We start from the raw sequence: 27,872 nt of genomic DNA, 5'->3' as shown, positions 1-27,872 counted from the left end.
TTTAGATAAAACGGGGCGCAGTCCCGCCCAACCAGCCTAGACTCAGGAGTTTCCTCATCAGAGAGCCATTTAGTCACGTATTGCAACTGGCTGGCCACATAATAGGCCTCAAAGTTCGGCAGCTTGATGCCTCCCCTATCGTGGAAATTTTGCAGTTTCCACAGGGCCACCCTGTTGCGGATGCCGTGCCACAGGAAGTCCCTGCATACACTATCAAGTTTGACAAAGAACTTCCTGGGTATCAGGTATGGTATGTTACTGAAAAAGTGCAAAAGCCTGGGCAGGACCACCATTTTAAGCATCGCCCCCCGGCCCACCATTGCCAGCGGCAGATTCTCCCAAAACCGCATACTCTCACGGATTTTCTTCACAGCCGCCTCGGTATTGTGCAAGTGTTCTTCCTTCACAGTATGATATACATCAATTCCGAGGTAGCGGAAAGACTCAGTTGCCCAGGGCACGGGCAACACCGGCAACCGTTCCAGAGGGACTCCAGCGAAGCTCCCCAGCGGGAACATGCTCGATTTACCGGGATTAACCGCTATGCCGGACAGCTCCGCATACTTTTCCATGACCTCTAAAATGTACTGGAGGTTTTCCTCCGGATACTTCAGGTACAATAACAGATCATCAGCATATAGGGATATCAAATGGTTCTCTCCTCCCACCTCGATGCCAACCAAGTCATACTGTTGTCTGAGGTACACCGCTAGGGGCTCTAGGGCCAATATGTACAACATCGGAGACCAGGGGCATCCCTGTCTGGTGCCTCTACTAAGTCGCCACCTTTTGGATATCACTGATCCCGTGCGCACCCTGGCCAGTGGCTCGCTGTAAAGCAGTTTCGCCCACCCCACGTAGCCAGGCCCAAACCCGTACCCCTCCAAGGCCGCCAGCAACCACGGCCACCTCACTGAATCAAATGCCTTAACTGCATCTAGGGACACTACCACCATCTCTTCATCACTTCTGTTCCCCTCTTCAATCACCCGGTGGAGTCGCCTGTGATTATGAGTTATGTTTCTATTGGGGACATAGCCTGTCTGATCCGGGTGTATCAGTTTACTGATGACCCTTCGTAGCCTATTGGCCAGGACCGCCGTCAGGATCTTGCTGTCCTGGTTCAACATCGACAGCGGCCTATACGATCCACAGCTTTGTCTCGGTTTATTAGGCTTGGGGAGCGGCACTATCAGCGCTTCTCTGAGCGTTTCCGGTAACCGACCCTTCTCGAAAGATTCATTGAACATCTCTAGCATCGGGGGGAGTATCTCTGCCCTATACACTTTATAAAACTCACTCGGGAGTCCGTCTGTGCCCGGGGTCTTACAGGTGGGCAATCTTTTCACTACCTCCTCCAGTTCCTCCAGTGTAATAGGTGCGTCCAGCTCCTCCCTTTCTTCATCACTAATCCTGAGCAGCTCTATGTCTTCCAATGTGTTTCTGATCTCTGTCTGATTTTCTCCCCCTTTGTCCTCATACAGTACTCTATAATAATCAAGGAAGGCTGCATTAACTCCTTCTTGGGTGTCTACCTCCTCCCCGTCCTCTCTAACTATCATCCTGATCGGGGGCCTAGGGGTTTCTCTCTTATATAGCCATGCCAGTAGGCGGCCAGTTTTGTCTCCACCCGCATGCTGCCTCTCAACATATTTTCTATAGTTAAGGTTACAGAGCCTCTCCCAAAGCTCCGAACACCGCTGCTGCAGCTCAAGTACTAAATCTGCGTCCCCTCCTGCCTTGCTGCATTCGCACTCCAGTTGTCTCTCCGCCTTCTCTAGCTCTATCAGAACCCCACCCTGCAGGCCCCTTGACTTGGAAATGGCGTCCCCTCGCAACACAACCTTGAATGCCTCCCAAAGTGTGCCAGCCGAATCTACACTGCCCGTGTTAACCTCAAAGTACCGCTGGATCGCTTCCCTGATGTCCTCCCTGAAGACCGAGTCCCTAAGCGCCTCCGCACGGAGGCGCCATGTAGGTATCCGCGCACGAGGGCGGCCATACTGCCAGGTCAACACCAAGGGCGAGTGGTCCGACAGGACCCTCGCTCTATATTCATTTTGAGTGGTCGCCATCACCACCTCTGACGTGGCAAAGAAGTAATCCAATCTCGTGTGTAGGTGCTGTGGGGCAGAGTAGTGAGAATACTGTGAGGTATCAGGGTATTTCAGTCTCCAAACATCCGCCAGCCCAAAGTCGCCCAGCAATGTCTGTAATACTCTGGCCGCTGGGGTGGGCCGATCAATCCTATCGTCGGACCTATCCGCCCTTGGGTCGAGAACACAGTTAAAGTCCCCTCCCCAAATGATCGCTCCCCCCACACATGTGCCCAAATGGGTGCATAGGGTCCTGAAGTATGCAGCAGCATTCTGGTTGGGAGCGTATGTGTTAATAATGCAAACCTCTCTGTCCTCTACCAGGGCTCTGAGCATGACCAGCCTGCCCTCCGTGTCCACCTCCTGCCACGTGACTTTGAGCGGAACGTGCGGTGCTACCCAGATTAGCACTCCCCTGGCATAGGCAGAGTACGGGGAGCCCACCACCGTGCCACTCCACTTTTTCCCAACCAGTTCCAACTTGTGCCGGGTCAGGTGTGTTTCTTGCAGTAGTGCAATGTCAATCCTCTGTCTTTTGAGGTACAACATGACTTTGTTCCTTTTTAAATAACTATTAAGTCCCCTGACATTCCAGGTGACAATCTTAAGGTCTCCCATGGCAAGTGCGTTTCTCCCTGCCTCCCATGTAGCGATTCCCAACCGTCCACGTGACACAGATAGCGTCTCGGTCCAGTAACTCCTCATATAAGCTCAAACTCCCTTTAACTATACACACAACAAAACCCCAACTTCCCTCCCCTCCCCCCACCCGTACCTTCCCCAACATCACACACCCCAACTGCTGCCCAGCTCCAGCCTCAGAGCTCAGGCACCCCCACATCTAGCTCCGCAAGCACCGGTCGGTGCACGGAGCCCAGTAGGGTGAGGTCACCCTAATGGCCACCCAACTAAAACTATTGTGGGGTAAAGAGTATCGCCCTGTAAGGCTCCCGATCAAATAAACATTAATCACAGTGTCTTGACAAATAGTGCAATCATCTGACCTTCTTTACCGAAGGTGTCACACCGACTATATTCAAGTCCCACGAACCACGCCATCTTGCGACGCCATTTTACGCTTCCCGTATCTCTTCCGAGCCCTTTCTGGCCCGAACTTCTGATTCCTGGGGGCATCCTTGCGTATCGAGCCATCCCATAGCATCCCCCGGGGTCTCAAAAAACAAAGTTTTATGTGCATGAATGACCTTCAATTTTGCAGGATAAATTAACATGTATTTGTGGCCCGCTTCTCTCAGCCTCCGCTTTACAGACCCAAAATTCATGCGACTACGCTGTACAGTCAAAGTATAATCTGGATAAGCCGTGATGTTTGCCGCTCCTCTCGTGATCGTCCCTCCTTTACGGAAGTATTCCAGTATCCTCTCCCGGTCGCGGTAGTTGAGGATTTTGGCGATCATAGGCCTAGGCGGGTTCCCCGGAGGCGGCCTCCTCGTTAGGGCTCTGTGTGCTCTTTCTACTGCAAATCCTTGAGATAGGGCCCCTCCAGGTATCTCTTGTAAGAACATGGATTCGATGAAATCCGTAGGGTCACGGCCCTCCATCCCCTCCGGTAGGCCCACGATGCGGATGTTGTTGCGACGGGCTCGTCCCTCTGCCTCCTCCGCTCTGCTCTCCAGGTTGCCCACCCTTTGTGTCAGGGCATGCAAATCGGCCTTATGAGTAGCACAAACTGCTGTATTCGGGCCAACTTCTTTTTCGAGGGACTCCGTGCGCTCCGCCAGGGCCCTGACATCCTGTCGTAGCAGATTAACGTCCTCTTGGACCTCTCCAACCTTGCGGTCCAGCGCAGTCTTTAGTTCAGTGACGGCCAGTTCCAGCTTTGATTCCCAGGCCGCCCTCAGATCCGCAATCGCCGCCAGGATTTCTTGGTTGGTGCACGAAGACGTTGCGCTACTCACAGCCAGCGCATCCTTACTTTTGGTAGTGTCCTGGCTCGGGGACGTTCTAGTGAAGTCGTCTAAGGTAGGCTGTTTCACCTTCGGTCGCACTGGCCTGCTCGACATGGCTCAGGGAATCAATCGGCTGCTCAAGTAGCAAGTGTGTGTACAGTGCACCTTCACAGCTGGGCCACCGTGCAGCTCGCTTCTATTCCTGTCCCGGGCCCTGGTCGGCCATTTTGAGTCGCCCTTTGTTCGCGGCGTCTTTTAACTCGTAGTCACTGATCTCCGTCGCCGTTAATCCTGTACTCTCCAGAGGTTCACAGTGCGTGGCCAACACCTTCACACACCAGCATGTGTATCGTCGGTGGTCAGTGATCCGTCGTACCGCACATATTTGCCCGGATCGTTGTAGGATCTCGGGAGCTCCTCCAGAACGCGTCCTCCTACATGGCTCTCGTAGCCACGCCCCCAGAGCTCTGCAATACTTTGCATGCACATTGCACGCACATAACATCCAGATTTGGTGAACATGACATATGGATCAGCGCAGCACCACCAAAGCGAGGCGGCCAACGAGGAACCAGCAACAACCCAACCCACAGAGATACAACTCTAACGGAACCAGAAGTACCTGAATCAGGATACAGACACCACTAACCCAATCCTTAATCTTCTGCATACTTAAACCACACAAAGCCACACAACCATCTCCCTCCCAGCAATCCGCACGCACTTTACCACACCGCATCAACAACTCATAAACATCACCAACAGCACTCGATACTAGCACCAAAGCCCAACACTCAGTGAATACCGAGCTGAAGCTGCCAAGAGCACACCACTTCTCCCACTCTCCTACTCCCCTCCTCCTCGACTAACGCTACCTGCCCTCCTTCCTGTTTACAGATCCGCCAGAGCGCCTGGAGACCAATTTCGTTGGTGACGGTGCACTATACAAGTTCCTTTAACATAACATAACATTAAATGGTACATTGCATTGCATGCATACGTATTTGTGTGACCGTAATGTGGCCATGTAGTTGCAGGGGAATTATTTGATAACATGAGAAACCATGAGAAATTGGGCCAGTGCATTGCATGCATATTCAGTAGAGCACGCAGGGTGAGAAGTAGAAGACCATAGCCTGAACACACATGCCAAACGGCACACTCTATCGCACGAGAAAGACATTACATGGGTTATGGCTTCGGTGACAGTGCTCTGAAGCATAGGGTGAGGGATGAAATATGCAAAAACAGGAAAGGAACTCTGGGTCAGTTCCCATTTTAGGTGGCGAGCATCCTACGTTGGAGACATCAATCACAGCAATGGTACCCTATTTTGCAAACTCACCTGCCTGCATTCTGGCAGTATCTTTAAGCATTGCATTAGTAAAATACTGTCCACGATTAGCCAGAAAATGGCAACCATTTACCATTCCAGACACATCACTGGGATAAGCAAAGCAACCCTAAAGGTATCAAAGCACATTCTTTGCACCAGAATCCAGTTCAGAGACTTTTCTCACCAGTATAACCATTTATGTACCAGATCCTTCATTTGCAAAAATAAATATTAACTCTTATTCATTAATAAAAATAATCTCCAGATTGAAAACTCCATTATTTGGAAGACTGGGGTCGACGTGTTGCCCCATGCTGGGCCTTGGCCTTCGAATGGACTACTCGGCATGTCCTCCATCGTACTTAAATGAGACATAATTCAATTAGACCAATCGATGGTCAGAACGCAACATGGCTACAACAAACTACATTTCCCAGTCAAATTGTACATATTTTGTAGTTCTTATTACCAGACGTGTGTTCCTGGTCATCTCTGAACCAGATTCAACCAATGGTAAAAAAATACACATGCAGAGATGTGCTGCAACAACACCACTTATCCCGTGTGTTATATTGTGTAAACATTTGTACCTTTCTCAAAACCAGTTGAAATCGTTACAATACTTATTTGATTAAATATGAAGGGCTGTATTTGACATTAATTGCATATGGAGAAACTGCCTGTCCATTTCTCAAAGGGTGGCAATCTGCCTGCAATAAAATAATTCAATTCTCTCTCCTTGGTGATTACACAACGGTAGCGGGGTGCTCGGGAGCACAGTGATCTGGAACAAGAAGAGATAATCAAACGTACCTTTAATTTAACTAAATAATGAGTGCTTATTTTATTATTTTACAGACATAGGCTGCCCGGTAAGGTGTGTGAAGGGATCCTACAGCTTACTCCCATGCACAAAACACCACCTACACACCGGCCCTCATTATTCCTGACCACTAATCCTATTCGGATAGGCCAAACTATGTTAAATCAAACTCAAAAAAGAAAGACACATACATTTTCTTTTAAGAGCCAAACATCTAAGTATCATTGAAGTATCACTAGTGCTTATACAACATTCAATACGTGTGTAACATCATTGTCTTTTGTCATTTCTTCTAAACAAATTCAAAAAGTTTGATCTTCATTCTTCTGACTTGCATAATATTTTTACGAAGCCATTTTGTCGATTCCAGGATCCAGGTTTAGAGTTTTCAAATGGTCTTAAATATCAGTGTCATTTCTTCTAATCAAATGTAACAAAAAAAACACCAGTCTCCGGACTTGCGTGATTTTTTAATTTGAATTTTAATTGTCTTAAAGAACAGGATAACATTGGAGCAGTCTAAGATCATCCTGAAACATAGTTTCCAAGGTTTCCGATTGTGAACTTTTCATTTTCTGTATGTCATTTGCTTTATTTTATAATTCATCTGAAAAGTCATGTGGATCTCCTTTACTCGTTTATCATGCATCACCAAGTGATAGTCCCTACCTTGTCTGTGGTTGAGTATATTTGATTGATGTAGTGCTTATGGAACTGTATTAAGAATTTCTCGGGCAGAGGGTTCCTCCATCCTCATGTGAGAGAGTGGAATGGGGAGCAGAATTTTCAAGTTCCTAGGAAGGTTCCTTAAAACAAACAAAATATAGGGTATGGGGTACCGAGGACTTCCTGGGCCCTATTTGACTGTGATGCATTTTCTTGGAAAAAAGAGTGTTCACCAAAGTCTGTCACAATATCACAGGAAGGGACACCTTGGAATATGCCCATTGGCTTTATTGTCTTCATAGGGTGCGGTGTCGGTAGGAAGATAGACTATGAGTCTCCGTGCAATTGAATCATTCATTGAAGAACATCTGGAATGCAGGAAATGATATTGTAAAATAGGAAACAAGCTTGATTGCAGTTGGGATACATAGGGCCAGATTCATTACATTTTTTGCACAGTTCAACGTGACTTTGCACTGCTGAAAAGTGACTTTGCACTGCCGACACAAAGCCTGATTCATGGAACTGTGCAAAGTGTATTTCTGCAGTGCAAAGTATGTGCAAAGTCAGTACAAAGTCATTTTTGCAGTACAAAATGACTTTGCACTGAATTTGCAGTGCCCAAATACACTTTGCACAGTTCCATGAGTCAGAGTTTGCAAAGTCACTTTGAACCGTGCAAATCTCTGATTACTCCTTAGTGCCAAGTCTTTGATAAATACATGTATGCCGGGAAGTGTTTGTGGGGGCTAACAGCTCTTCTCGCCGTTGCTGATGCCTTGTCCTGTGAATGGCGGTTCTCTTCCTTTGCAAGACTCCTCACACCCCCTGGGATCTGGCAGCATATGTTTCTTGACAATAGGGTTTCTGCTTCGGCTGACTGGCTCTCCCCCTAGCCGCATGGGGAGGAGGGATTTAGTTTGGATCTTGAGAACAGGGTCAGAGTCTGCTTGCAATTCCCCAACTATAGGCTTCCCAGTCTCCTAGCTCCGTATCTAGACTTCCGGACCCTGCGCGGGGTTTGTGCGTGCAGAAGGAGGGGGTTGTACGGAGGGGGTTCTCCGGGGCTGACTGAGTCTGGGAACGTTTTGGACTCATGTCCCCATGGAACAGGAAATGTGCTTCCCTGGAAGGTATTGGGACTTGGCAAACCCCCAGCATTCCAGTCCCCATGTTACTGAAGAGGAATGAGTGTTCTGGGGTGGAGTCAGGACACTTTGGGGCCCGATTCATGGAATTTTTTGCATGGCTCAAAGTGACTTTGCACTGCTGGTTTTTTTTTTGTGTTTAAAAGAAATGTGACAGATGCATTCATGTGGATGGTTTCACATTCACACAGACTACATACTGCCTGTGCAGTCAATGGCAATTTGCAGAATCCAGGTCTGTATCTGTGCACAACGGGAGGTTCTGTGAAGTGCAATGGCTGTTTTTCTTGTCTTTTTTCAGAAGGTCCCGCCCACTGCCAGGCCTATGATATAGATAGGTTATTTGTAACGTGCTTAATACCCAGAGGTTTCTAAGCGCAGACCCGGGGATCAAACCCGTGCTTCTCCGTGTCATTTTGCTTCCAAGGCGAGCACGTTGCCCCTGAGCTATCCTCCCGCATTCATCTGGCTTTTTCTTGCAGCCTTTTCGGTCATTGGCAGTCTCTGCATAGTCAGAATCCGGGTGCAGCCTCTTTCATCCTGCACAGAGAGACACTGTTCCTGTCACGCACAGAGGTCCCTTTCAGAAACACTCTGCATGACCGTGTAATTACTCTGACTGCCTTTTGGGGGCAGCAGCTTTGCGAGGTCCTCATTTGGGGCGGTGTCCCAGAAGGAAGCCCGCAAGACCTTCTCGCTGCAGGTACTCTTAGGAAGCCAGAAGCAGTGGGGGAAATGGAAAAAAATGGGTGGGGAATCCCACAAAGGCCGTGGTGGGGGCAGAGTTTGGGGGGAGCGGTGCCCGAGGAGGCAGGGTTAAGGGGGTCAGAGCTCGCAGTTGACCTCCGATCAAAGGAAATGTCCAAAATAATAGTTTAAAGCGGTGCTATTTCTTTCATGCTGCTTCTTTTCTAGTCTATATAACAATTCCACTTTAAATCACTTCCATGGCACTTGTGATGCGTTACTTCGCTATGCGGAAAATAATTTTGACCAGTGTTGCTGAGTAAATATGCTTTAAAATGCACAATTTGGATTCCATTTTATTAAAAAAAAAACTTTCCCTTGGGTACTATTCAAACAGGGTGATTTCTGTTCGCCATAAGCAATGTTTTCTTTTACTTGAACCCCACCCTGCACAGCTCCTGCAGCTCCCCTCTGAAAGCAGTTGGGTGGCTACATCATGTGTGATGTTAATAGGGGTATTTATTTATGCAATGCTTGTCGGATAGAGGTATCCGACAAACATTGCATAAATAAATAAATAATCCCGATCCATGTAGCCGATAAACATGGCATAAATAAATAAACCGGGTCGTGGCTGAGAACTGTAACTTCCTGTTGTGACCTTTGCATGGGGTCACCAGAGGAAGTTACAGTTTGCTTACATGTGCTTTTTTTTTTCTTCTCCTAAGCGCAGCGCAGGGGTTTGGGGCGGCTGACTCTGACCGGATCCCGAGATCCGGCTACACATCTGGTGCCGGATCTCAGATCCCGTGAGAGCCTGCCCAATCACCAGCCCTGGCCATAAGCAAGTCTATGTGGGTGCTCATTTCATGTTTTCTTAACGGCCGGGAACATGCGGGACTCAGTGAAGGAAGTGTCAATCCTCTCCCCTACCTGCTTCGACTGCCGCACAACTTCCGGGAGAAGATGAGCAGCGCAGAGGGACCAGGCCCAAGACCATTTGTCAAGAAAAGGGAAGTTTAGGATCGGTACACCTGTGTGAGTGTTGTGTGTGTGTGCGAATATGACTGCATGTGTGTATGTGTGCACATATATATATATTTGTGTGTCTACAAATTGTGTATCTGGCTACATGGATGTAGCCCATGAAGGGGGCCAGTGCATGAGGGGAGCTATGGCGGTTGGGGACAGTGGGAGTGCAGGCAGTGTCATTTTTAAATGGCACACTGGCATATTTTGGTCACTAGCTACAAGATGTTGTGTACAGGGCACTAATGGCACTGCCAGCATGAAAATGTCTTCATACGGAGTCACAATACTGTCATATATGGTGGAACCAGGTATCATGAAAGCATTTTACAGAGGCACTCCTGGCATATATTGCTGGCACAGGCACCAAGAAAGTGATATGATATGGCATTTACACATGTGTTTCAAGGCCCAACAAGGCAATGGAGGGAAGACAGAGACAACGATCCTACCAGTCCAGGGGAGGGGGGCAGGGGAAAAGTGCGGGGGAAAGAGGACGGGGCAGTCGAGTATACAGGATAACAGTAAAATTAATAAAGACAATAAATAAAGGTGCGGCCAGCTGGTGGCAAGTGCTGGGTAAGTGCAGACATCTGGTGGGTTCTAAAACAATGCTCCTGCCTACTCTTGGTGACCTATCAATTGCATGTTTCACGTTGTACCATACAGAACTGGTTGCTGTTCTAATTCTTTTTTTTCCCTACGTTTTCACACAAAAATATGCTAAAATGACCCATTTTAAAAAAGAATCTCGGGAAGGGACAAAGACCCCCCTGAAACACCTTCCTCTCCCCCACCCCCGAAACATTCCCTGATTGTGCTGTAGTTAAAAACAAACCTCTCGCAGTATGAATGAATACATAGAATAAGGCACAATATTGTGGACTGTTGGTTTAGCCCCGCTCGTTAAGCTTGATCGCTTAGGCTCATTATCACAAACTATTTACGACTTTCAATTTAAAAAATAACGAGCAGCCGCCCGTGCATGAGGTCACGTTAGACCGCGCCTGTAGCCGTCCGTCCACCGGGCCTTGGGGACAGTGCCTTGCTTGTCCCGGCGCTTGTTCTTCTTCTTGCTGATAGATTTTTATCCATCAGCGGTGATTTTTGGATACCGAGGCTTGAGCCTCATTACTCCATCTTCTCGGGTTGAGTGTGTAGTCGTGGGTTTGTATTCTTCTTGGTCTGTGTGGTCTTGTCACAGTAGGGCTGGTTTCACAGGGTCTTCGCAGTGATGGGCCGCGGGTAGCGGTCGAAGGGGGTTGCAGTGGTGGCAGTCCCACTCTCTCTCCGCGTTATTATAGCTCATCGCTGGCGTTTGCCATGTCACCTGCCCAATGGGCCGCTGTGCTGGGCGGGGCCACTGGAGAGACACAGCCGCTTAGATTGACACTTGATTTACGTTCACGGCCCAGGCTTATTACTTTCCGTGGGCGTGCATTCCACAAGGGCATATCATGCTGTACATCACATCGCGTGAATGGCAGGTTGCAAGAGCTTTCAATCCACTCTTCGGCCCGAGTCGGGCTAATATGCAGCGATCACTGTCGCCACCTCGTTAAAATGACAACAGTTCAGGCAGGGGAGGAGGCGGGCCCTTCCCGTGTGTCATCAGGTGCCGTTGCCTGTCCTCTCCAACTCATTGCGTGCGTGTCCTGCCACCATTTCCACATTTCCACAACTATCTCCTCCTGGCCATGTCTTTTCCTCGCGAGACCTTCCTGATTGCTGCAGTGCCGGATTAAACCCTGTGGAAGTCGCTAGGCAGCGGAAATGTCACCCCCGTCCCCCCTCGCTAATTAGCTCCTAATACGTTTTTAATTTTCTGCACCGCTTTATTTTGATCTGTTGTCGAGTGGGGGCCATAGGCGGTGCCTACTTGCCCTAATGGATAATGCGGCGCTGGGGATTGGGAGAGGACATGTTGGCCTGGTTGTGGCCCAGGGTGGATGCCTGGGTTGTGTAGAATGCACTGCTGATGAATTTGTGGTCAGATGCTTTTACTTTCAGAAAATACACAAATTGTAAGGAACATGAATAAACCATGCTAAAATGCCCTGCTCTAGGGGGTGTGGCCCACGTGGGAGAGTCTCAATCATGATGTCATTGTGGACAGTGTGAGAAAAGTTTGAGGCTTGTGGTGAGGCTGCAGGGTAGGTAGACCTGTGGGAGAATCGAGCAGTGATTCTGGCCCCTGCCCTGACCAATGCCTGTCAAAGACCTTCCCTGCCTCAGCAGGCCCTGCCCTCAGCAGGCGACAGTCTCAGCAGGCCACTGAGCATCCGAAAGTGAGGATTGAGGCATCCCTTAGCCTGCCAACCAGCACACTAAGGATGGTGAGATGGGTGACTGCGGCGCGCGTGTGTGTGTGTGTGTGTGTGTGTGTGTGTGTGTGTGTGTGTGTGTGTGTGTGTGTGTGTGTGTGTGTGTGTGTGTGTGTGTGTGTGTGTGTGTGTGTGTGTGTGTGTGTGTGTGTGTGTGTGTGTGTGTGTGTGTGTGTGTGTGTGTGTGTGTGTGTGTGTGTGTGTGTGTGTGTGTGTGTGTGTGTGTGTGTGTGTGTGTGTGTGTGTGTGTGTGTGTGTGTGTGTGTGTGTGTGCGCGCGCGCGCGCGCGCGGAGGGTTTGACAGGCCCTGTAAGCTAAAGAAATGGGAACTGTCTGCAAATGGCCAGGAGTAGGAGTGTGGGGTTGCAGGTTGTTTTGCCTTGTAAGGCTTACTCCCTTCTTCCCCTGTCTAATCAACTCGCTGCTGAGGTCTCCTAGTACTGTGACTGCACACACAAACTAGCGCACAGAGGTCCGCCACCGCACTTTAACACTAACCCAGACCATGACCAAACTCTCCTCTCTAGCCCTATCACACTCGCTGACATCAGAGGCTAACACACGACTCAAAGCGCTCTAATCCATCAGATCGTGTGCTCTTCCTCATTGATAACATACTGCCAAGTTTCTTCACCAAACACATAGAAAGCAGATTGGCACGCAAGAACCAGGTACTTCTGACTGCACCCGTCAACAATGCCTCTTTCACTGTCCCATTAATAAACCCTACCTCCCCCATTTTTCCTTAAAGAGCCACGCTCAGCAAGGCCACCAATAGTGGCAGGAGGGTGCTATACAAGACCACTCTCATTACACTTACATTATATTACATTTAGTTTGCAGTTCCTTTCACACAGAAGAATATCCATTTGCATGTCAGGCAGGTCCCACCCAGTGCTGATCCCCAGCAAGGCAGCAGCATTAGTTTGTGGTTGCTGATGGTGTCCTTGCTCAGGAGAGCACTTCCTGACATTTCGGTCTTGGACTGTCCTTGTGGGTGGGATCAGAGTGCACAGTGGGACAAACCATGGGTGCAGACTCTCCTGCCTGGACACCTTCCAAGGGAACGAGTTATTTGTCCATGTTCGTTCTTAACAGGGGGGCTCCCACATGTCTAACGGATGAAATTGCCATTACACCCAAGGAAGCTCCAGGTCCTTGTTTGTAAAAAGCAAAATGCGGACATGGGTGAGCTCTTCAGGAGAGGCGTGGGAGTGGTGATGGTGAAAGAGGCCACACCTCCCAGAGGAAATACAGGTATTGGTTCTCTGCATGTGATCAGTGTAAATGGAGGCAGGGCCTGTTGTAGTGCAAGGCAACACTAGGCAGCTGCCCAGGGTGCCATCAGCATTGGGCGACAAACTGGCCTAGACTGGCCCAACAAACAGAACATTTGCTCTGTCCAAATGTCAAATAGTTTTGGAGGGGGTCAAATATCACTTTCTCTAGTCCAGAAAATAATCCTTGTACCTGCCCTGGGTTCATTCCTCGGAAGAGGAACTCATCCAACATAATAAAGGCATACCTTATTGTGGCTTGTGGCAATCAGCGCCTGTCGTAACGGTGGTACTGTGTGTGGGGAGAAGCCAGAGGGCATTGTAAGTGCCTGCTAAAGTACCCTCACACAAACACGAGGCTCCTTTATCAGTGATATCGACACCTCTTTGCCTTACTATGCTTTCGGAGGGCGGGGGATGGTGGAGGAGGGTAACAGTTGAACAAATCATTCATTATGTATCTGGCAGATTGTAGGTGATTCCATTTTCTAGAAGCCAAGTAGCTGACATGCTGAGTGAATGGGACCACTTCGCCAGGAGGGAAAGAGTTGGGGAGTGGTTAGACACTTTACATGTGTCCGTTGTGTTCCTATAATAACATATGTTGCTATTCATATATACAGGCAGCCCACAGGTCTCCTTAAAGTACCATTGGTACACCTTTAAGTAGGACAGGCTGAACTCAAGGCTTACAATTGCCAGAGGTCTGGCAGGATGCTGCAAACAATCACAGTGTTAATCAGGTGAGAGATACATTCACATTTACCTTCTGCCCCTTCCATTGAACGATCACCTTCTGATTTGAAGCATACTTTCCCGGCATCTTTTCATTAAGTAGTGGGCTCGGAATTCAGAAGCATGTTCATCTATCAATGCAATATAATAATCTTAGAGTTTACACAGTTCTGTAGAGGGATCAGGTTCCAAATCTGATGTCCCATCTTTTTTTGTCCCTCTTGGAAGTAGGTCACAGCTGATGAAGTATTGGATATGATATGATAGGTTATGTATAACACGCTTAATAACCAGAGGTTTCTAGGCGCAGACACAGGGATCGAACCTGTGGTGCTCCATGTCGTCTTGCTTCCAAGGCCAGCACGTTGCCCCTGCGCGATTTTCCGGAGACAATTGGAAGAACTCTTTGCTCTCTGTTGGGAGATAATTCCACCTCCCCACTTCTTCCCCTCTAAGTTTCCTGTGCCCATCAGATTCCTTCTGCAACCATTCAATGGAACCCTATCTTGGTTCATTTCCCTCCCTCTACCTCAGAACTCAGGGAAAGGTTTTACTGATCCCTAGTGATGTCTGGAAGCTTAGCTTCTGTCATGTCTTGCCATGGATGTGCCTGCTCGCTCTGGCGACAATGTATGCTTCTTCCTGTTACATGGAGATGGCGTGCCACACCTAAAATGTTGCCACAGTTTGGAGACGTCAGCACAAATGTGCCCATTCCATGAAGGCGCCCCATGGGGCACATGCCATTCCGTGGTCAGGTCCTCATACGGCTTTCTATATCAGAAGGGAAGAACGTTGGCACCTCGCGTCACATCACCAAGGTGCTGTTTTGCCTCGCTGTTCATGACTGTGTTCCCTGGTTATTCCTGGACTCTTGTTCCCCTGTTCCCCTTTCCTCGTTCTTTGCCTACCTCTTTCTGTTTCTCGAGTCCACTGTCGCTCTAGTTCTCTGATCCCTCTGTCAGGACCGGATACACTGTGATTTCTCCTTGGACAAGGCTTGAACTCTGGGTTCCTGGGACGGCATAGCAGGGCTCAAGTCGAGGGTACACGCGGGTGGACAGAGTCCACCCACTTTTTTCAGAGGGTGGACTCAGTCCCCCTCAGCTAAAATGAGAAACATTGAATGACCTCTTTGAATGTATGTATTTAAGCGGACCTCAGGGATCGAACCAGAGTCGTTAGATTTGCAGGCCAGACTCTTAACCACTACACTATATAACCTGATTTAAAAAATTCAACAAACAACTTAGGGTGAAATGTCCCATTTTGCTACTGCAAGTTCAAGGGGAAACATTTATATTAGTTCTTGGAGTTTAAAACATGCACACCTTTTAACGTTTTCAAAAACACTATTAGAAGAAAATATCCTCTCTTGGTTTTGTGTGTGTGTGTGTGTTGATTTTATGAAAGGCAAATGCCATTTGTCCTGTGCAATTTGGGTGGTTATGCAAAGCCAATGTAATTAAATGTGCATATTTCACCTTGATATGCTAATTCCTGGTGACGTCACATCCCATTGCCTTTGTTGATGAGTCCCCCCACTTTAATTGTTAGGACTTGACCCCTGCGGCATAGTAAGTGTCAGACTGGCACAACAAATAAGCCTGGGTAGTAAAAATAAAGTATCCCACTACCCCAAAAGAATGGCCCACATTCATAAACCACAGACATTTTTAACTTGTTACAGTATGAACAAAATCACATCTAGGGACTACATATTTTAGAGGTTATGGCATGGTGAGATTAAGTGAGTTACTCTTGGATACAAACTTTAGTTAAGTGTTGAAGCTGGGGTTTGAACCCAGTCTGCAAATTAGGCTGAGCACACTGTTTCTCAGCTCTATGTGTACAGCAAGGTACAATTATATGTGCATTTCTAACCTGACAATGTATTTTTGCAGATCCTTTCCAGATGAGCCTCAGAAGAGTATGATTGCAGCTTTGTTTTCTCATTATACTTGGAATACTATAAGTACCATAATGCAAAGTGATATGTGCATAAAACAGTCACCAGCTTACAGCCATTATTTGGCACAGGCATGCAGCTGTATGAAATAACGCGAACACTGCAGATGTGCAAGAGACCATGTTGACATTTGTTTTCTTTATTTATACCTCGTGCTTACATTTCATGAAGATCCAGCTGCTTTTCCATAAATTAAATAAAAACACGGGGGACCGCAACATAACTTAAGGTTGTGAAGTAATCAAAGTGAATTACTTTTTTCTCGAGTACTGGATTTTGTTATACATCAACATTCACAAATATTTATCTGCAAGCTGGGTTGAACTATTGCAAAACCCTGATTATAAAACTAGGCAGAAATAAAACTACTGAAGCATCCATAGAGGAGTCCGGGTACTTTTTAAGCAATACGCCCCTCGTTGCGGGGGCATTACCGAGTCAGGTAAGGCCCCAGGGCATTACCTGACTCGGTAATGCCCCCACGGCGATGGGCTTATTGCTATTAATATTCCGGGCTTGTGTCTCAGAATACTAATAGACGAGCGGTCAGCGGGTTGAAGCCAATCATTCGGCAAACTCGGTTTACCATCTTTTCTGTGCGGATTCGGAAGCCTGGAGTTGGATTGTAAAGAGTGGAATGTATGATGACTTTTCTCGGCATGAAAAGCTTGGCGGCCATGTTAGGGGAAGTGAATCGGAGTCATGGAACAGGAATAGAACGGAAAAAGGGCATTACATTGTATTCCTGTACAATGCTAATGTGCACAGATTCAAAAAGTAGGGAGCTGCAGTGGGCATATGACCGGATTGCAAGTTGACAATGACAGTGGCATTGTACAGGAAGTGGATTCCATTGCATTCCTGCGCAATGCGGATGTGCACAGAATACAGAAGTGCCTAGCAGCGCTGTCCGTATTGAATGCATGGATTTCCATGATATTCTTGTGAAAGGAAAATCTGCGCAGAATGCGGATCGGAAGTAACCGGGGTTTGTGTGCAGGTGGGCTTCATGCAGAGGCAAGGCCTGGGCATACCGTGGAGTGGAAACGTTGGCGTTAGGTGCGCCTTTGACTGTCTTGTGTGGTATTAATACATTGGCTGACTGAGATTCGTAACCAGGCGTTTACACACAATGATTTTCTGTATTATTCCATACATTCCAAACTTTTTGTTAAACAATTAACAATGTTCATTCCATATTTCAAAAACCTCATGTGAGAAGTGTCTTTTTACATTCCAAGGCATTTCTCGAAGGGACTTTCTCCGTCTTCAGGTGGTCTAAATATCATATAAAATTCACTAAAAAGCATCATTTTCAAATGCATAGTCCTCATCATTTTATCTAAACATGACACAAGGCAAAAAGCAATTGCTTTATTTACATTGATGCGGTGCCTCAAGTTCACATGTGAAATCAAGGACACAAGAGCGGTTAGAGGTCTCTGACCTGTAGTTTCAATATCTCAAATGATTGTATAAATGCTCCAACATGAATACAACCTCGTGCCAACATAATTGTTCTTTTAATCCAGCTGGAGAAAGGGTATGTAATGGCCACATCCAGTGGAGGTCGGGGTGCACTCTCCTATGTGTGCAGCTTTATCACCGTGTTCTAAAATCTGAAATCACAATTGTGAAATTGAATGTTTGCCAGCGTTAAAATGTCTTGCGGTTGGCGATCATTAAAAGTTGATACACGTTACACATGTATGTCTTTGATGCATTCATACGTCTACTTTTCGGCTCCCAAGCCCAACTCAACAAGCTTGACCCCTCCCACCATGCCTTTGTCATAGACAGGATTACAATTGCTATCTCACTGGCCATGATAACTCTGAGGGCCTCATTACGAGTTTGGAGGTAGCCATGGAGCTATTAGCACCATGGCTGCCTCCAAACCGGGCTCCATTACCGGGTTCCTTCAATGAGGAATAACCGGGTCATTCCAACATTGGAGGACCCGGTAATTCCTTCTTGAAGGAACCATTCCCCATTCCCATTTGAGCTCCCATAGGGCTCAATGTGAATGGGGAGGGAGGTAATAATGGGCACATTACAAGTGGCCCATTATTACCTCCCTTTTCCCCTCGCAGGACCCGGAAAAGACGTCTGGTTTTACCAGACGTCCGGTCCGGGTCCCGCAAAAGGGAACCTCGTAATCGGAGCTCCCGTAATGAAGGGTGCCGGTCCCGTACCAGCACCCTTCATTACGGGAGCGCCACCCTTGTAATGATGCCCTGGGTGTCTACCTTGACGCTGTCCTTGATATGTCAAGACAGGTAAGCGCTGCTGCTTCGTCCGCCGCCCACACCACTTAGATCATAAACTCCAGCAGACCTTTCCTCTCCACCAACAGCCGACTCACCCAAGCTTGGCTATTGCAATGCCCTTCTAGCAGGTAGCACAGAAAGGAACATCAGCAAGCTGCCAACCATGCATAACAACACTCTGCGTGCTGCTCTTGGACTCGCCACATGTGACCACATCACGGTAGCTAGAAAAAATGGCCACTGGCTCCTAGTTCGCAAACGTACTAATTTCAAAGTTCTCTACAACGCTCATTGCTGTATTGCCAAGGTAGCTCCTGCATACCTGGCACTGACCTCAATGCACCTATCTCATCAAGGCCCACGCGGCCGTCATACTGCCATCGCCTCTCCGGCCCGAGATTCAAACATAGCAGAGCAGGAGGCTGGAGTTTCCCTGTCCTAGCTCCCATGCTTTGGAATGCCCGGCCATTCTCCATCCCAGCAGAACCATCATACTGGGCCTTCAGAACTCCCTTGAAAACTTGGCTGCTCAACTAACTGAACTGTTTCTCTCTTGTCCATTGTGTGATCTTCTGTAACCAGCGCCCAGATGCCTACGGCTTATGTGCGCTCTACAAATGCAAAATAAATCAATACCATAATACATTCTCGTACAGATCTTGTGGTTCCTTTGGCATAATGTAGACAGGATGGACACTGGAAATGTGGTTGTAGAGGTAGTGACTTGGAGATGAATTGGTTTAGCACTGTTTGGATGGCGAATTCACTCCCTTTGAGAATATTATTATAATTTGTAGTAAGTCGTCTTTTTTTCCCTTTTCATGGCTGGAAGTACGCTTCCTGCATGGTATGCAGTCTTTCCTTCGGAAAAAGCTCCATCAAAACTTTTTCCATCAAATTTTTTGCAACGAAAAAAAGTCAATCGGATGCATCTTTTTTGTAGGGTAAAGGGTTAATTTTGTTTAGGGTGGGTTCCCCCATAAAAAATAAATACATTTAAAAAAATGCATTCGATGGACTTTTTTTCGTTGCAAAAAATTCGATGTAAAAATGTTTCGATGCAAAGACATTGAACCTTCCTGCATATGCAACCTTGAGAATCCCGGGAAGCATTCCAGAGCAGCCATCCCTGTGTTGGTCAGAAGACTCGGTACATATGTTCCTGCCTCTTGTGCTATGTTTGCATAAAATCATAAGGACTATATGAGGAGAGTTACAGTTCTTTGGTTAATTGGTTCTGATTTTTGGACCAGTTGATAAACGAGGAAGCCCTTTCCAAGCATGGAATAGAATCTGAAAAGACGCTTCAAATGAAGTGTTTGAAATGTGGGATATACATTGTTAATCTTTCAAGAAAAAGTTTGGGATTTATGAAACAATCTGATTCCCTCCTGTGAATAATTGTGTGCAAATGGCCGGCTAGGAATCGTAGGCAGCCCATGTATTAAAGCACAGTGAGTTTCCGCAGCCTGTGGAAGCCATATGGCACTGCTAGGAAAGTAAAGAATGGGTGCAGCAAACTTATTTATTTATTTTATTGGGCATATGTAAGGCGCTTATACATCAAGCAAATTGTGTTTCAAAGCTTAAAATCTACTCTGCTGTAACAGTTTGTGTGGTGACCCATTTGGGCATGTGCTTTGAGATTGTGATCAGGCCTGCTTTTGCAACACAAGTCACGCAGAATGTGTCACACGAACAGAGCAAACATCTGCTTCTCTCTCTTTTCAGGGGGGCCTTCTCTGAGGTGGTGCTAGCACAGGAACGCAACTCCAAGAAGTTGGTGGCCCTGAAGTGCATCCCGAAGAAAGCGCTGCGAGGCAAGGAGGCGGTGGTAGAGAATGAAATTGCTGTGCTGAAGAAGTAAGAGAGGCCTCTGCCGTCTGGGGAGGGCGACATGGGGGGCCTAGACATGCGTCGACATTGGTTCACTGCACAACGAGGATCACAGTAGCACGCCTCATCTATCTGACGGTCTTTCCATTCACTCGCCCCTGCATCAGTCATTGGGCCCGTCCAACTCTCCCTCCATTCCAACGCCCACTTAACCCCTCCACCCTTGCATCGAGCGGACACCCTGCCTTTCCTTTCGGCATCCATCAACCAACCCAGCCATCCCCTGCCAAGGCACTGTCCTGGGGGATCTTCAGCCCCAATGCCCCCCAAGAGCCTTCCATGGGGCCCTAACAAATCAATCAGAATATGCAAAGGGCGATTCCACCAGTCATAAGAGAAGCATTAAACCAACCAAAAATGAAGCTACCTCCAGTTGCTAGAGGGGCTCTAACCAAGCTATATGATACCACGGAGGTTAGAGGGTGCAACTAACACCAGGAAGCAGTAACCAGCCTCCTTGTGGGCTCTAACCAATCTACATGAATCCACAATTAGAGGCTTAGCCAGCCACCAGATGTGCACTAACCAGCCAAACTCTGACCTGAAACCAAGCCTACACTTAGCCATAAAGGGCACTGTAGCCAGGCACCCGCAAGCTCTAACCAAACCAGCCTCTATGAAGGTACAGCAGGCAGTGGATCAGAGAACGCTACTCAACCCACATAGAAAGCTTCTAGAGAGCCCTAATCACACAGTGCAAATGGATGCAGACTGCATTTAAAGCAATTTTCATGCAGAATAAACGCCTTTCACATACGACATAACGAGAGCACTTTACCCAGTGCAATGCTATGCTATGTTATACTATGATTACGGCTCCCGGTTTTATAGTATTTATTTTTCTGCCATTTCCGTCTGTATTTATCCATATTTATTGTTTGGCCTTTTTTCTGTATTTATTCACATTTATTTTTTGTCATATAAAAAATGCATTTATTAAAGCACCCATGCAACCAGGAAAGAAATGCTAGCTCCATGTTTTCCATAACAACAAACTCCTGTGATTGCTGCTGCCTTAAGATATATGTGTTTTGAAATTTGAAGAACTTTAGTGCTATTTCTATGCAACAATTGCGCTCTCCATGCTGACAATCTGCAATTTGATTGGCCTGCAACCTATGAGTGACATCACAGAGAACCAGACAGAAAGACCAGTCTTTCGTTTTTTTTCTCCATTTTTTAAATATAAATACAGACAGCAAGCAGATTTATTCCCATCTGTATTTATGTGTAAAAATCAGTAAAAACGGAAAACTGAAAGCCTTCATTATGATATGTTATGCTTATGGCATCTAGAAAGCTGAAGGACTCCTGGTGCTGGTCCTTCCATGACCCAGTAGCGCACTCTCCAACACCACATAGCACCTTATCACTCTTCACCTCCCGCACACCGCAGGCACTCACATCGAACTTTGACCTCCCTGTGCCTAAATGTCCCTTAGCTCCCGCCGCAATGAACCCCTGGCACCATCTCACCCTGCCACCATCTCGCCCAACGCAGCATCAGCAGCAATGCCCTCGCCCTCTCTGCTGCAACCCACTCAATCCCCATTCATCCTCCCTTCTCGCCACCCCCTTCACCTGCCTGATCCCACCTTCCCCTAAAGACCCAACAGATGACTCTCTATCTGGCCACCACCTACTCTATTGCTCAGGCACCCATTAGCCATCAACACACTGCAGCCCTGTGCCCCCACCATCCACCATCCACATACCATAAATACACTTTTTTTCCAACAGGTATTTTGGCGTGGGAGTTTTGCCGAAAGTGTCCATCAAAATGTTTTGGGGGGGGGGTAGAAGAGGGTAAATAAAGGGGTGGCGGTGAAGAGAAATAAAAAAATAATTAAATCAAGGGGGGCTTTGGTGGGAACCACTCCCCCCCCCCCAAATAATTTGTAAAAAATTCCGATGACGTTTTTCGGCAAAACTCCCTTCAGAAAAAAGCGGGTCAGCGAAATGACATGGAACCTTTGTATCTGTTTTTACCGAAACGCGGGGAGTACAGCATGAAGCACTATATGCGAGCCCTGTATTATATTGTATCATCTTGAGCATCATGTCACCCAATGCAACATCACCCATCAGTATCCTTTTCCGCTGCATGCAACCCACTTGAACCACTGGAGATATCAAACACCCATTACAGCTCCTTCCACTCCACACAACCCCTCGTGGCACTCCATACCCCTATGCCTAAAACGCATGTATTTGTTTTTATTTTAATGTATGCAGTGTCTGTGCCAAAGCACAGTACATACAATGTAACAGATGTTTAAAAAGCAAGGGTAAACGAAAATGACAGAGCGCATGTGCGCACTTAGGAGATATGAGAAGAAAGTAACCAAGTCTTAAGAAGGAAACAAAAAGTGGCAAGAGGAAGCGTGGGGTGTAGAAAAGGGGTAAAGGCATTACAGCGTTTGGAAGCTAAAAGAGAAAAGGCAGAACACGTGACTGAGCACATGGGGGACGAGAAACAAAAGTAAAGCGCAGAGAACAGGTGTGAGCATAAGGTTTAACAAGGGTATAGAAATAATAGGGAGCAAGACCGTGCATACATTCAAATGCATTGCAAAGATGCTGAAAACAAAGCTAAGAAGGAAAAGGGAGTCAGTGCCGTGAAGCCAGAGAAGGGGAGTTGTAGGAAAGAGGAACTACTGCAGAAAATGCAGTGAAACATCTTCCAAAGGCTGTGGTGGTGTGGAGGGATACAGGATACAGTATAAGAACAATCCAAAAGATACAAAGAAAGACCCCAAGAAAGAGCAAAGCCAGACCTATCAAAAGAAGAGCAAAGGAAAGAGTTACCCAGAGCTACCAAGAGAAGAGAAAGGGAAAGCGTAATCCACTAAGAGCTGAGTAAGAGCTACCAAGAAAGGATCAAAGGAAAGAGTGTCCATCTAACAGCAGAACCACACCTGCCAAGAGTAGAGCAAAGGAACGAGTGATCCACTAAGAGCAGAGCCAGACCTTCCAAGAGAAGAGCAAAGGAAATGGTGATCCACTAAAAGCCGAGTCAGAGTTACTAAGAAAAGATCAAAGGAAGAGTGTTCCACTAAGAGCAGAGCCACAGCTATCAAGAACAGAGCAAAGGAACAAGTGATCCACTGAGAGCAGAGCCAGACCTACCAAGAGAAGAGAAAAGGAAATGGTGATCCACTAAGGGTAGATCAAGAGTTACTAAGAGAAGAGCAAATGAAAGAGTGATCCACTAAGAGCAGAGCCAGAGCTACAAGAGAAGAGAAAGGAAATGGTGAGCCACTAAAAGCAGAGCCAGACTTACTAGGAAAGATCAAAGGAAAGAGTGTTCCACTAAGAGCAGAGCCACAGCTACCAAGAGAAGAGCAAAGGAGCAAGTGATCCACTAAGAGCAGAGCCAGACCTTCCAAGAGAAGAGCAGAGGAAAGAGTGATCCACCAAGAGCAGAGCCACAGCTACCAAGAGAAGAGCAAAGGAACGAGGTATCCCCTAAGAGCAGAGCTGGAGCTTCCAAGAGAAGAGCAAAGGAAAAAGTGATCCATGAAGAGCAGAGCCAGAGCTACCAAGAGAATAGCAAATGAACGGGGGTCCACTAAGAGTGGAGCAAGAGCTGCCAAGAGAGGAGCAAAGGAAAGAGTGATCCGTTAAAAGCAGAGCCTGAGTGTGAGGAATTCAACCATTTGCACTGTAGGTGTGTGCTCGCCTGGACTTTTTAGAACTTTTTTAATGAAAATGAATGATGGTAGATCAACCTCTGGAAAATGTGTGCGACTAATCCACACACATTTACTTATGCTCACAGGACGACATACGCATAGACACGTGTACTCTGGGAGGACACAGTCTACAAGCGCAGTCCCCCTGTCATATGACCAGAGTACATGATGCATCTCCACAAGAGGGAGGACAAAACCTTTTCCCTGCCATGGCCAGCCTGATTAACTACCAAAGGCTCCATGGATCTGCCCTATCCTTTTGTTGGGCCCTGCAGTTGGTGGCATCGATTAACATACAAATGGAATGTACTTCAAACAGGCCCGCATAGGACCTGGATGCAGAAGTTAATACAGGAGACAGGAAACCCCAACAGCCTTTAATATACAACTGTGTCAACCTGAAGCCAGCTCCCACCCTTGTTATCAATTGACAGTGAGCTGTCATGTCTGGGACTGCATGTTTACAGTAGCTCACCCCACCGGGTGACCCCATTCATAAGGTAGGAAGATGTGGTTTGTAGGAGCCAGAGAGTCTGGTCTTGCTGCAGCTTCAAGGGAGACCTGATGCTTTAAATCAGGAACCACAGAGAGCTCTATTAACCAGAGGGACCTTTACCTTTCCTTTTGCAAAGCACTCTGATTATGACCTCATGCATACAATAGATTGTTGGTAGGGACCCGATTATTGGTTCATTAAGGTAGGATTAGCCTACACCAATCACTGTGGTCCATTTGACTTTAAAAGAGGGCTTGTCCCCTCTTTTGGCAGATCATCTAAAGGCTTCATCAGAAGCACAAGGAAGAACTCATCATTGGAACCTGGCTGATGGTACAATCTACCTTACATCTTCCACCAGTGAAGGAAGGCCAGGACATTAGGGTTATTCTTTGTCTAAAATTAGCCTCTCCTGGTAATGCTATTCCTTTAGCCCATCTTAAGGAAATTTCAGGAGATTTGATTTCCCAAATCACCACAGCAGTTAATGCCTCATTCTGTGATGGATGTATTCCTAACACTCTGAAACAGACCCTTGTGATCCCCTTTCTCAAGAAACCCTCCTTAGTCCCTGCGGTGCTTGTCAATTTTCACCCAATTTCTCTCCTGCCTTTTCTTATGATGTGCTGGAGGCCCTTGTATCTCCCCTGCTCTCGTCTTTCCTGGAACCCTCTGGGTTCTTTGACTCTTTTCAGTTGGGTTTTCGGTCTGGGAGAGGCACAGAATCAGTCCTTAATTCTGTGCTGGATGACCTATAGTTGATCAGTGTGGAGTCGGAGCAGTATTATTGTTATATCTATCTGCAGTGTTGGACACAGTTCATCATCCCACCCTGATCTCCCGGTTATCTGCAGCTGGTCTGTGTGGCCAAATCTTGGGGTGGTTCTCTGCCTTCCTGGCCAACCACTCTCTCAGTCGGTCTCTGTCTTCCTCCTTTCCGTTCTAAATCAGTGTTTTTGTCATGTGGGGTCCCTCAGGGATCTGCAATGTCACCAATATTGATTAATATTTACATTAGGCCACTTCTCTATCTTATTCTATCCCATGGGTTCAGGTACTACTCCTATGCCGACACACAGATCTTGGTCTGTCTGGATCTCACTCAATCAGATACTGCAGCATGGCTAAGGAGGTGCCTAGAGGACCTGGGCCCTTGGATGGCGGCTAATTGGTTAAAATGAAACGGCAACAAATCGGAGGTTCTTGTTGTCCGAACCTCCAGCCCTCTTTCTTTTTGTACAATTGATTTCTGGCCTATCTCTCTTGGTCAACTCCCTCTGCCGTCCTCCTCAGTAAAGAACTTGGGGGGTTAAAATCACTTCAACTCATTCTATGGATGGGTAGGTTGCGGCTGTTTGTAAGGCTGGTCATTTTAAACTACAAATTCTGCGGAAAGTTGTTTCTTTTATTCAGGTTCAATTCCAAACTCTGGTGGTAGCAGCGCTCATTCTTAGCGCAGTTGACTACTGTAATTCGCTCTACTTTGGTCAACCACGTTTTCTTATCAATCGCCTTCAGATGCTCCAGAATGCTGCTGCCAGGTCCATCCTTCATTCTCTGTTTGGAGCTCATATATCCCCTTTGCTTAAACAGCTCCACTTGCTGCCTATTGAGAAGCGGATCCTTTTTAAATCGATGTGCATTGTTCACTGTGCCTTTTACAAACGTGGGCGGAATCTCTCCAGGCAAAGTTTCCACGTTATGTTCCCTATCGCTTTCTTCACTGTCAGATTATCCCGTATGGGTGGTCAAGCCTTTTCAGTGACGGCTGATAAGGCCTGGAATGCCCTCCCTCATCCTCTCCGAGCCACTGCTGACTATCTCACCTTTCGCTGTTCCCTGAAAATTCTATTGTTTTAGGCCTCTCTTTATAAAATTGCTGCCTCTTTGTTTTTTAGTGCCATGATGCCCTCAGGTGAACGTGCCCTTTACAAGTATCAATAACATAACAGGACATTCAAGAGGGAAGCAAGACCCCTCCCCTAAACATCTCCCAGGGAACTGAGGGAGATACCAAATACAGAGGACCCTCCAGCAGCTCCAGAACCAGTAGCCAGCAAGCACACAGCACGCCCTGCTAGGCTCTGCAGCAAGCTTCCTAAGGCGGAAAGTGCCAGGGAGTCTCTGAACCAAACCAAGGATAAGGCAGATACCTGCAACAAACTCCCCAGCTTTGGGCCGTCCGCCTTAAAGGATGACACAAACCCAGTGAAGAAGCACCTCGAGCTGCAATCGACTGCAACCCTCACTGTAGTTACACCGCTGTGGCTCAAAACCCTTCGAGACATCTCGACCAGTGCTTCAGAACCACAAACCAGCACTAAGATAATGATTGCTAACCCTGAGCCGCTATGTAGGCCAGCCTGCAGCTGTCCATCCAGCTTTATTCGCCAAACTGTTTGCCGCCTGTTTGTGGTTTTGTCCCCGTGGTCCTTCTCCGAAGGCCCCTAGTGACATTTTATGACCGATTGCACCCTTTGTGCTGAAACCAAGTATCCTTGAACTATTGCGATGAATTACTATACCCACTGCCCTCCCGTCAGAATCCAAAGTCAATCACTTTTCCTCCTTTGAAACTGTCTGTCCTCTGCATTCCTATACAGGTGGGTTGTATTTTGTAGTGTGCTACAACTGTCTGTTGTGAAAATGATAAAGTATATATTTTTAAACAACCTTGACTGGACAGTCCCTTTTACCATTGTGTCTCTTTCCCTCTCCATTCTTCCCTCCGGTCTGACGCACTCAGCCGGACACACCTTGGATGCCCTCATCTCTTCAGACATCCCCATCTCCAACCCTCTCATTACCCCTCTCTCCTAGTCTGTTCATGCTTTCTTTCCTCTCACCTGGACCTCCTGGCCCCCCTGCTAAGCCCCCGCCAGCACTTCCAGCCTCCTTCGCCATCATTCGCCTTATAAAGTGAGTGTCGGTTGCTGCTTTTGCCGCCACTTTTACCCCCATCCCACTCCTGTCTCTGACTCTCACTCCGAATCAGCCCATACTAACCTTCAACCCTCCATCTCCAACACTTTGGACACCCTTGCCCCTGTGATGAGGATCTGCATGAAATCTGCATCCAAGGGCAACGCCTGGTATGATTCCGACCTGGCCGCTCTGAAACGCATGTTCAGAGTAGCTGAGCAGAAATGGCAGGCTTCATGCACATCCTCTGACAAACTGGCCTGCTGCCTGCTCCAAAGGCAATACAGACTCTCCATCTGCTCTAAGAAGAGGGCCTATCTCCAAGCCCACGCCATTAACAACTCGGCCAACTTTTCAAAATCTGCAAGGAACTCCCCAATCCTACTGCAGTCCCCACCTCTCCTCTGCCTTCGCCAGCCGTCTGCACTTCTCTGGCCTCTCACTTAATTTCTAAAACTTAGGACATCCTGCCCTCACTCTCCTCTTTCCCACACCCTTCGCCGTCACCTGCTCTCAGGCCTCTCTTGTGACCCTCTGCCCTTTCCCTCCCCCACTATGGCTGCCCTCCATGGACCCCTCACCTCACCCTCCTG

The 27,872-nt window shown here is 47.5% G+C and overlaps 1 protein-coding gene across 1 annotated transcript in view; it reads left to right on the top strand.

The window, feature by feature from the left end:
- The window catches only part of PNCK (pregnancy up-regulated nonubiquitous CaM kinase), a 474,806-nt gene that overhangs the window by 300,681 nt on the left and 146,253 nt on the right, over positions 1–27,872 (top strand). The window contains exon 3 of the mRNA XM_069645371.1: positions 20,002–20,133. Coding sequence (XP_069501472.1) covers positions 20,002–20,133 — 132 coding nt within the window. The remainder of the gene's footprint in view (positions 1–20,001; positions 20,134–27,872) is intronic.

The sequence above is a fragment of the Ambystoma mexicanum genome, chromosome 2p, assembly GCF_040938575.1.
Source record: "Ambystoma mexicanum isolate Mex_15411 chromosome 2p, UKY_AmexF1_1, whole genome shotgun sequence".
In the NCBI taxonomy this organism is placed as follows: Eukaryota; Metazoa; Chordata; class Amphibia; order Caudata; family Ambystomatidae; genus Ambystoma; species Ambystoma mexicanum.
Note: the sequence above shows the minus strand (reverse complement) of the source record. Positions and strands in the feature narration are given on the sequence as shown.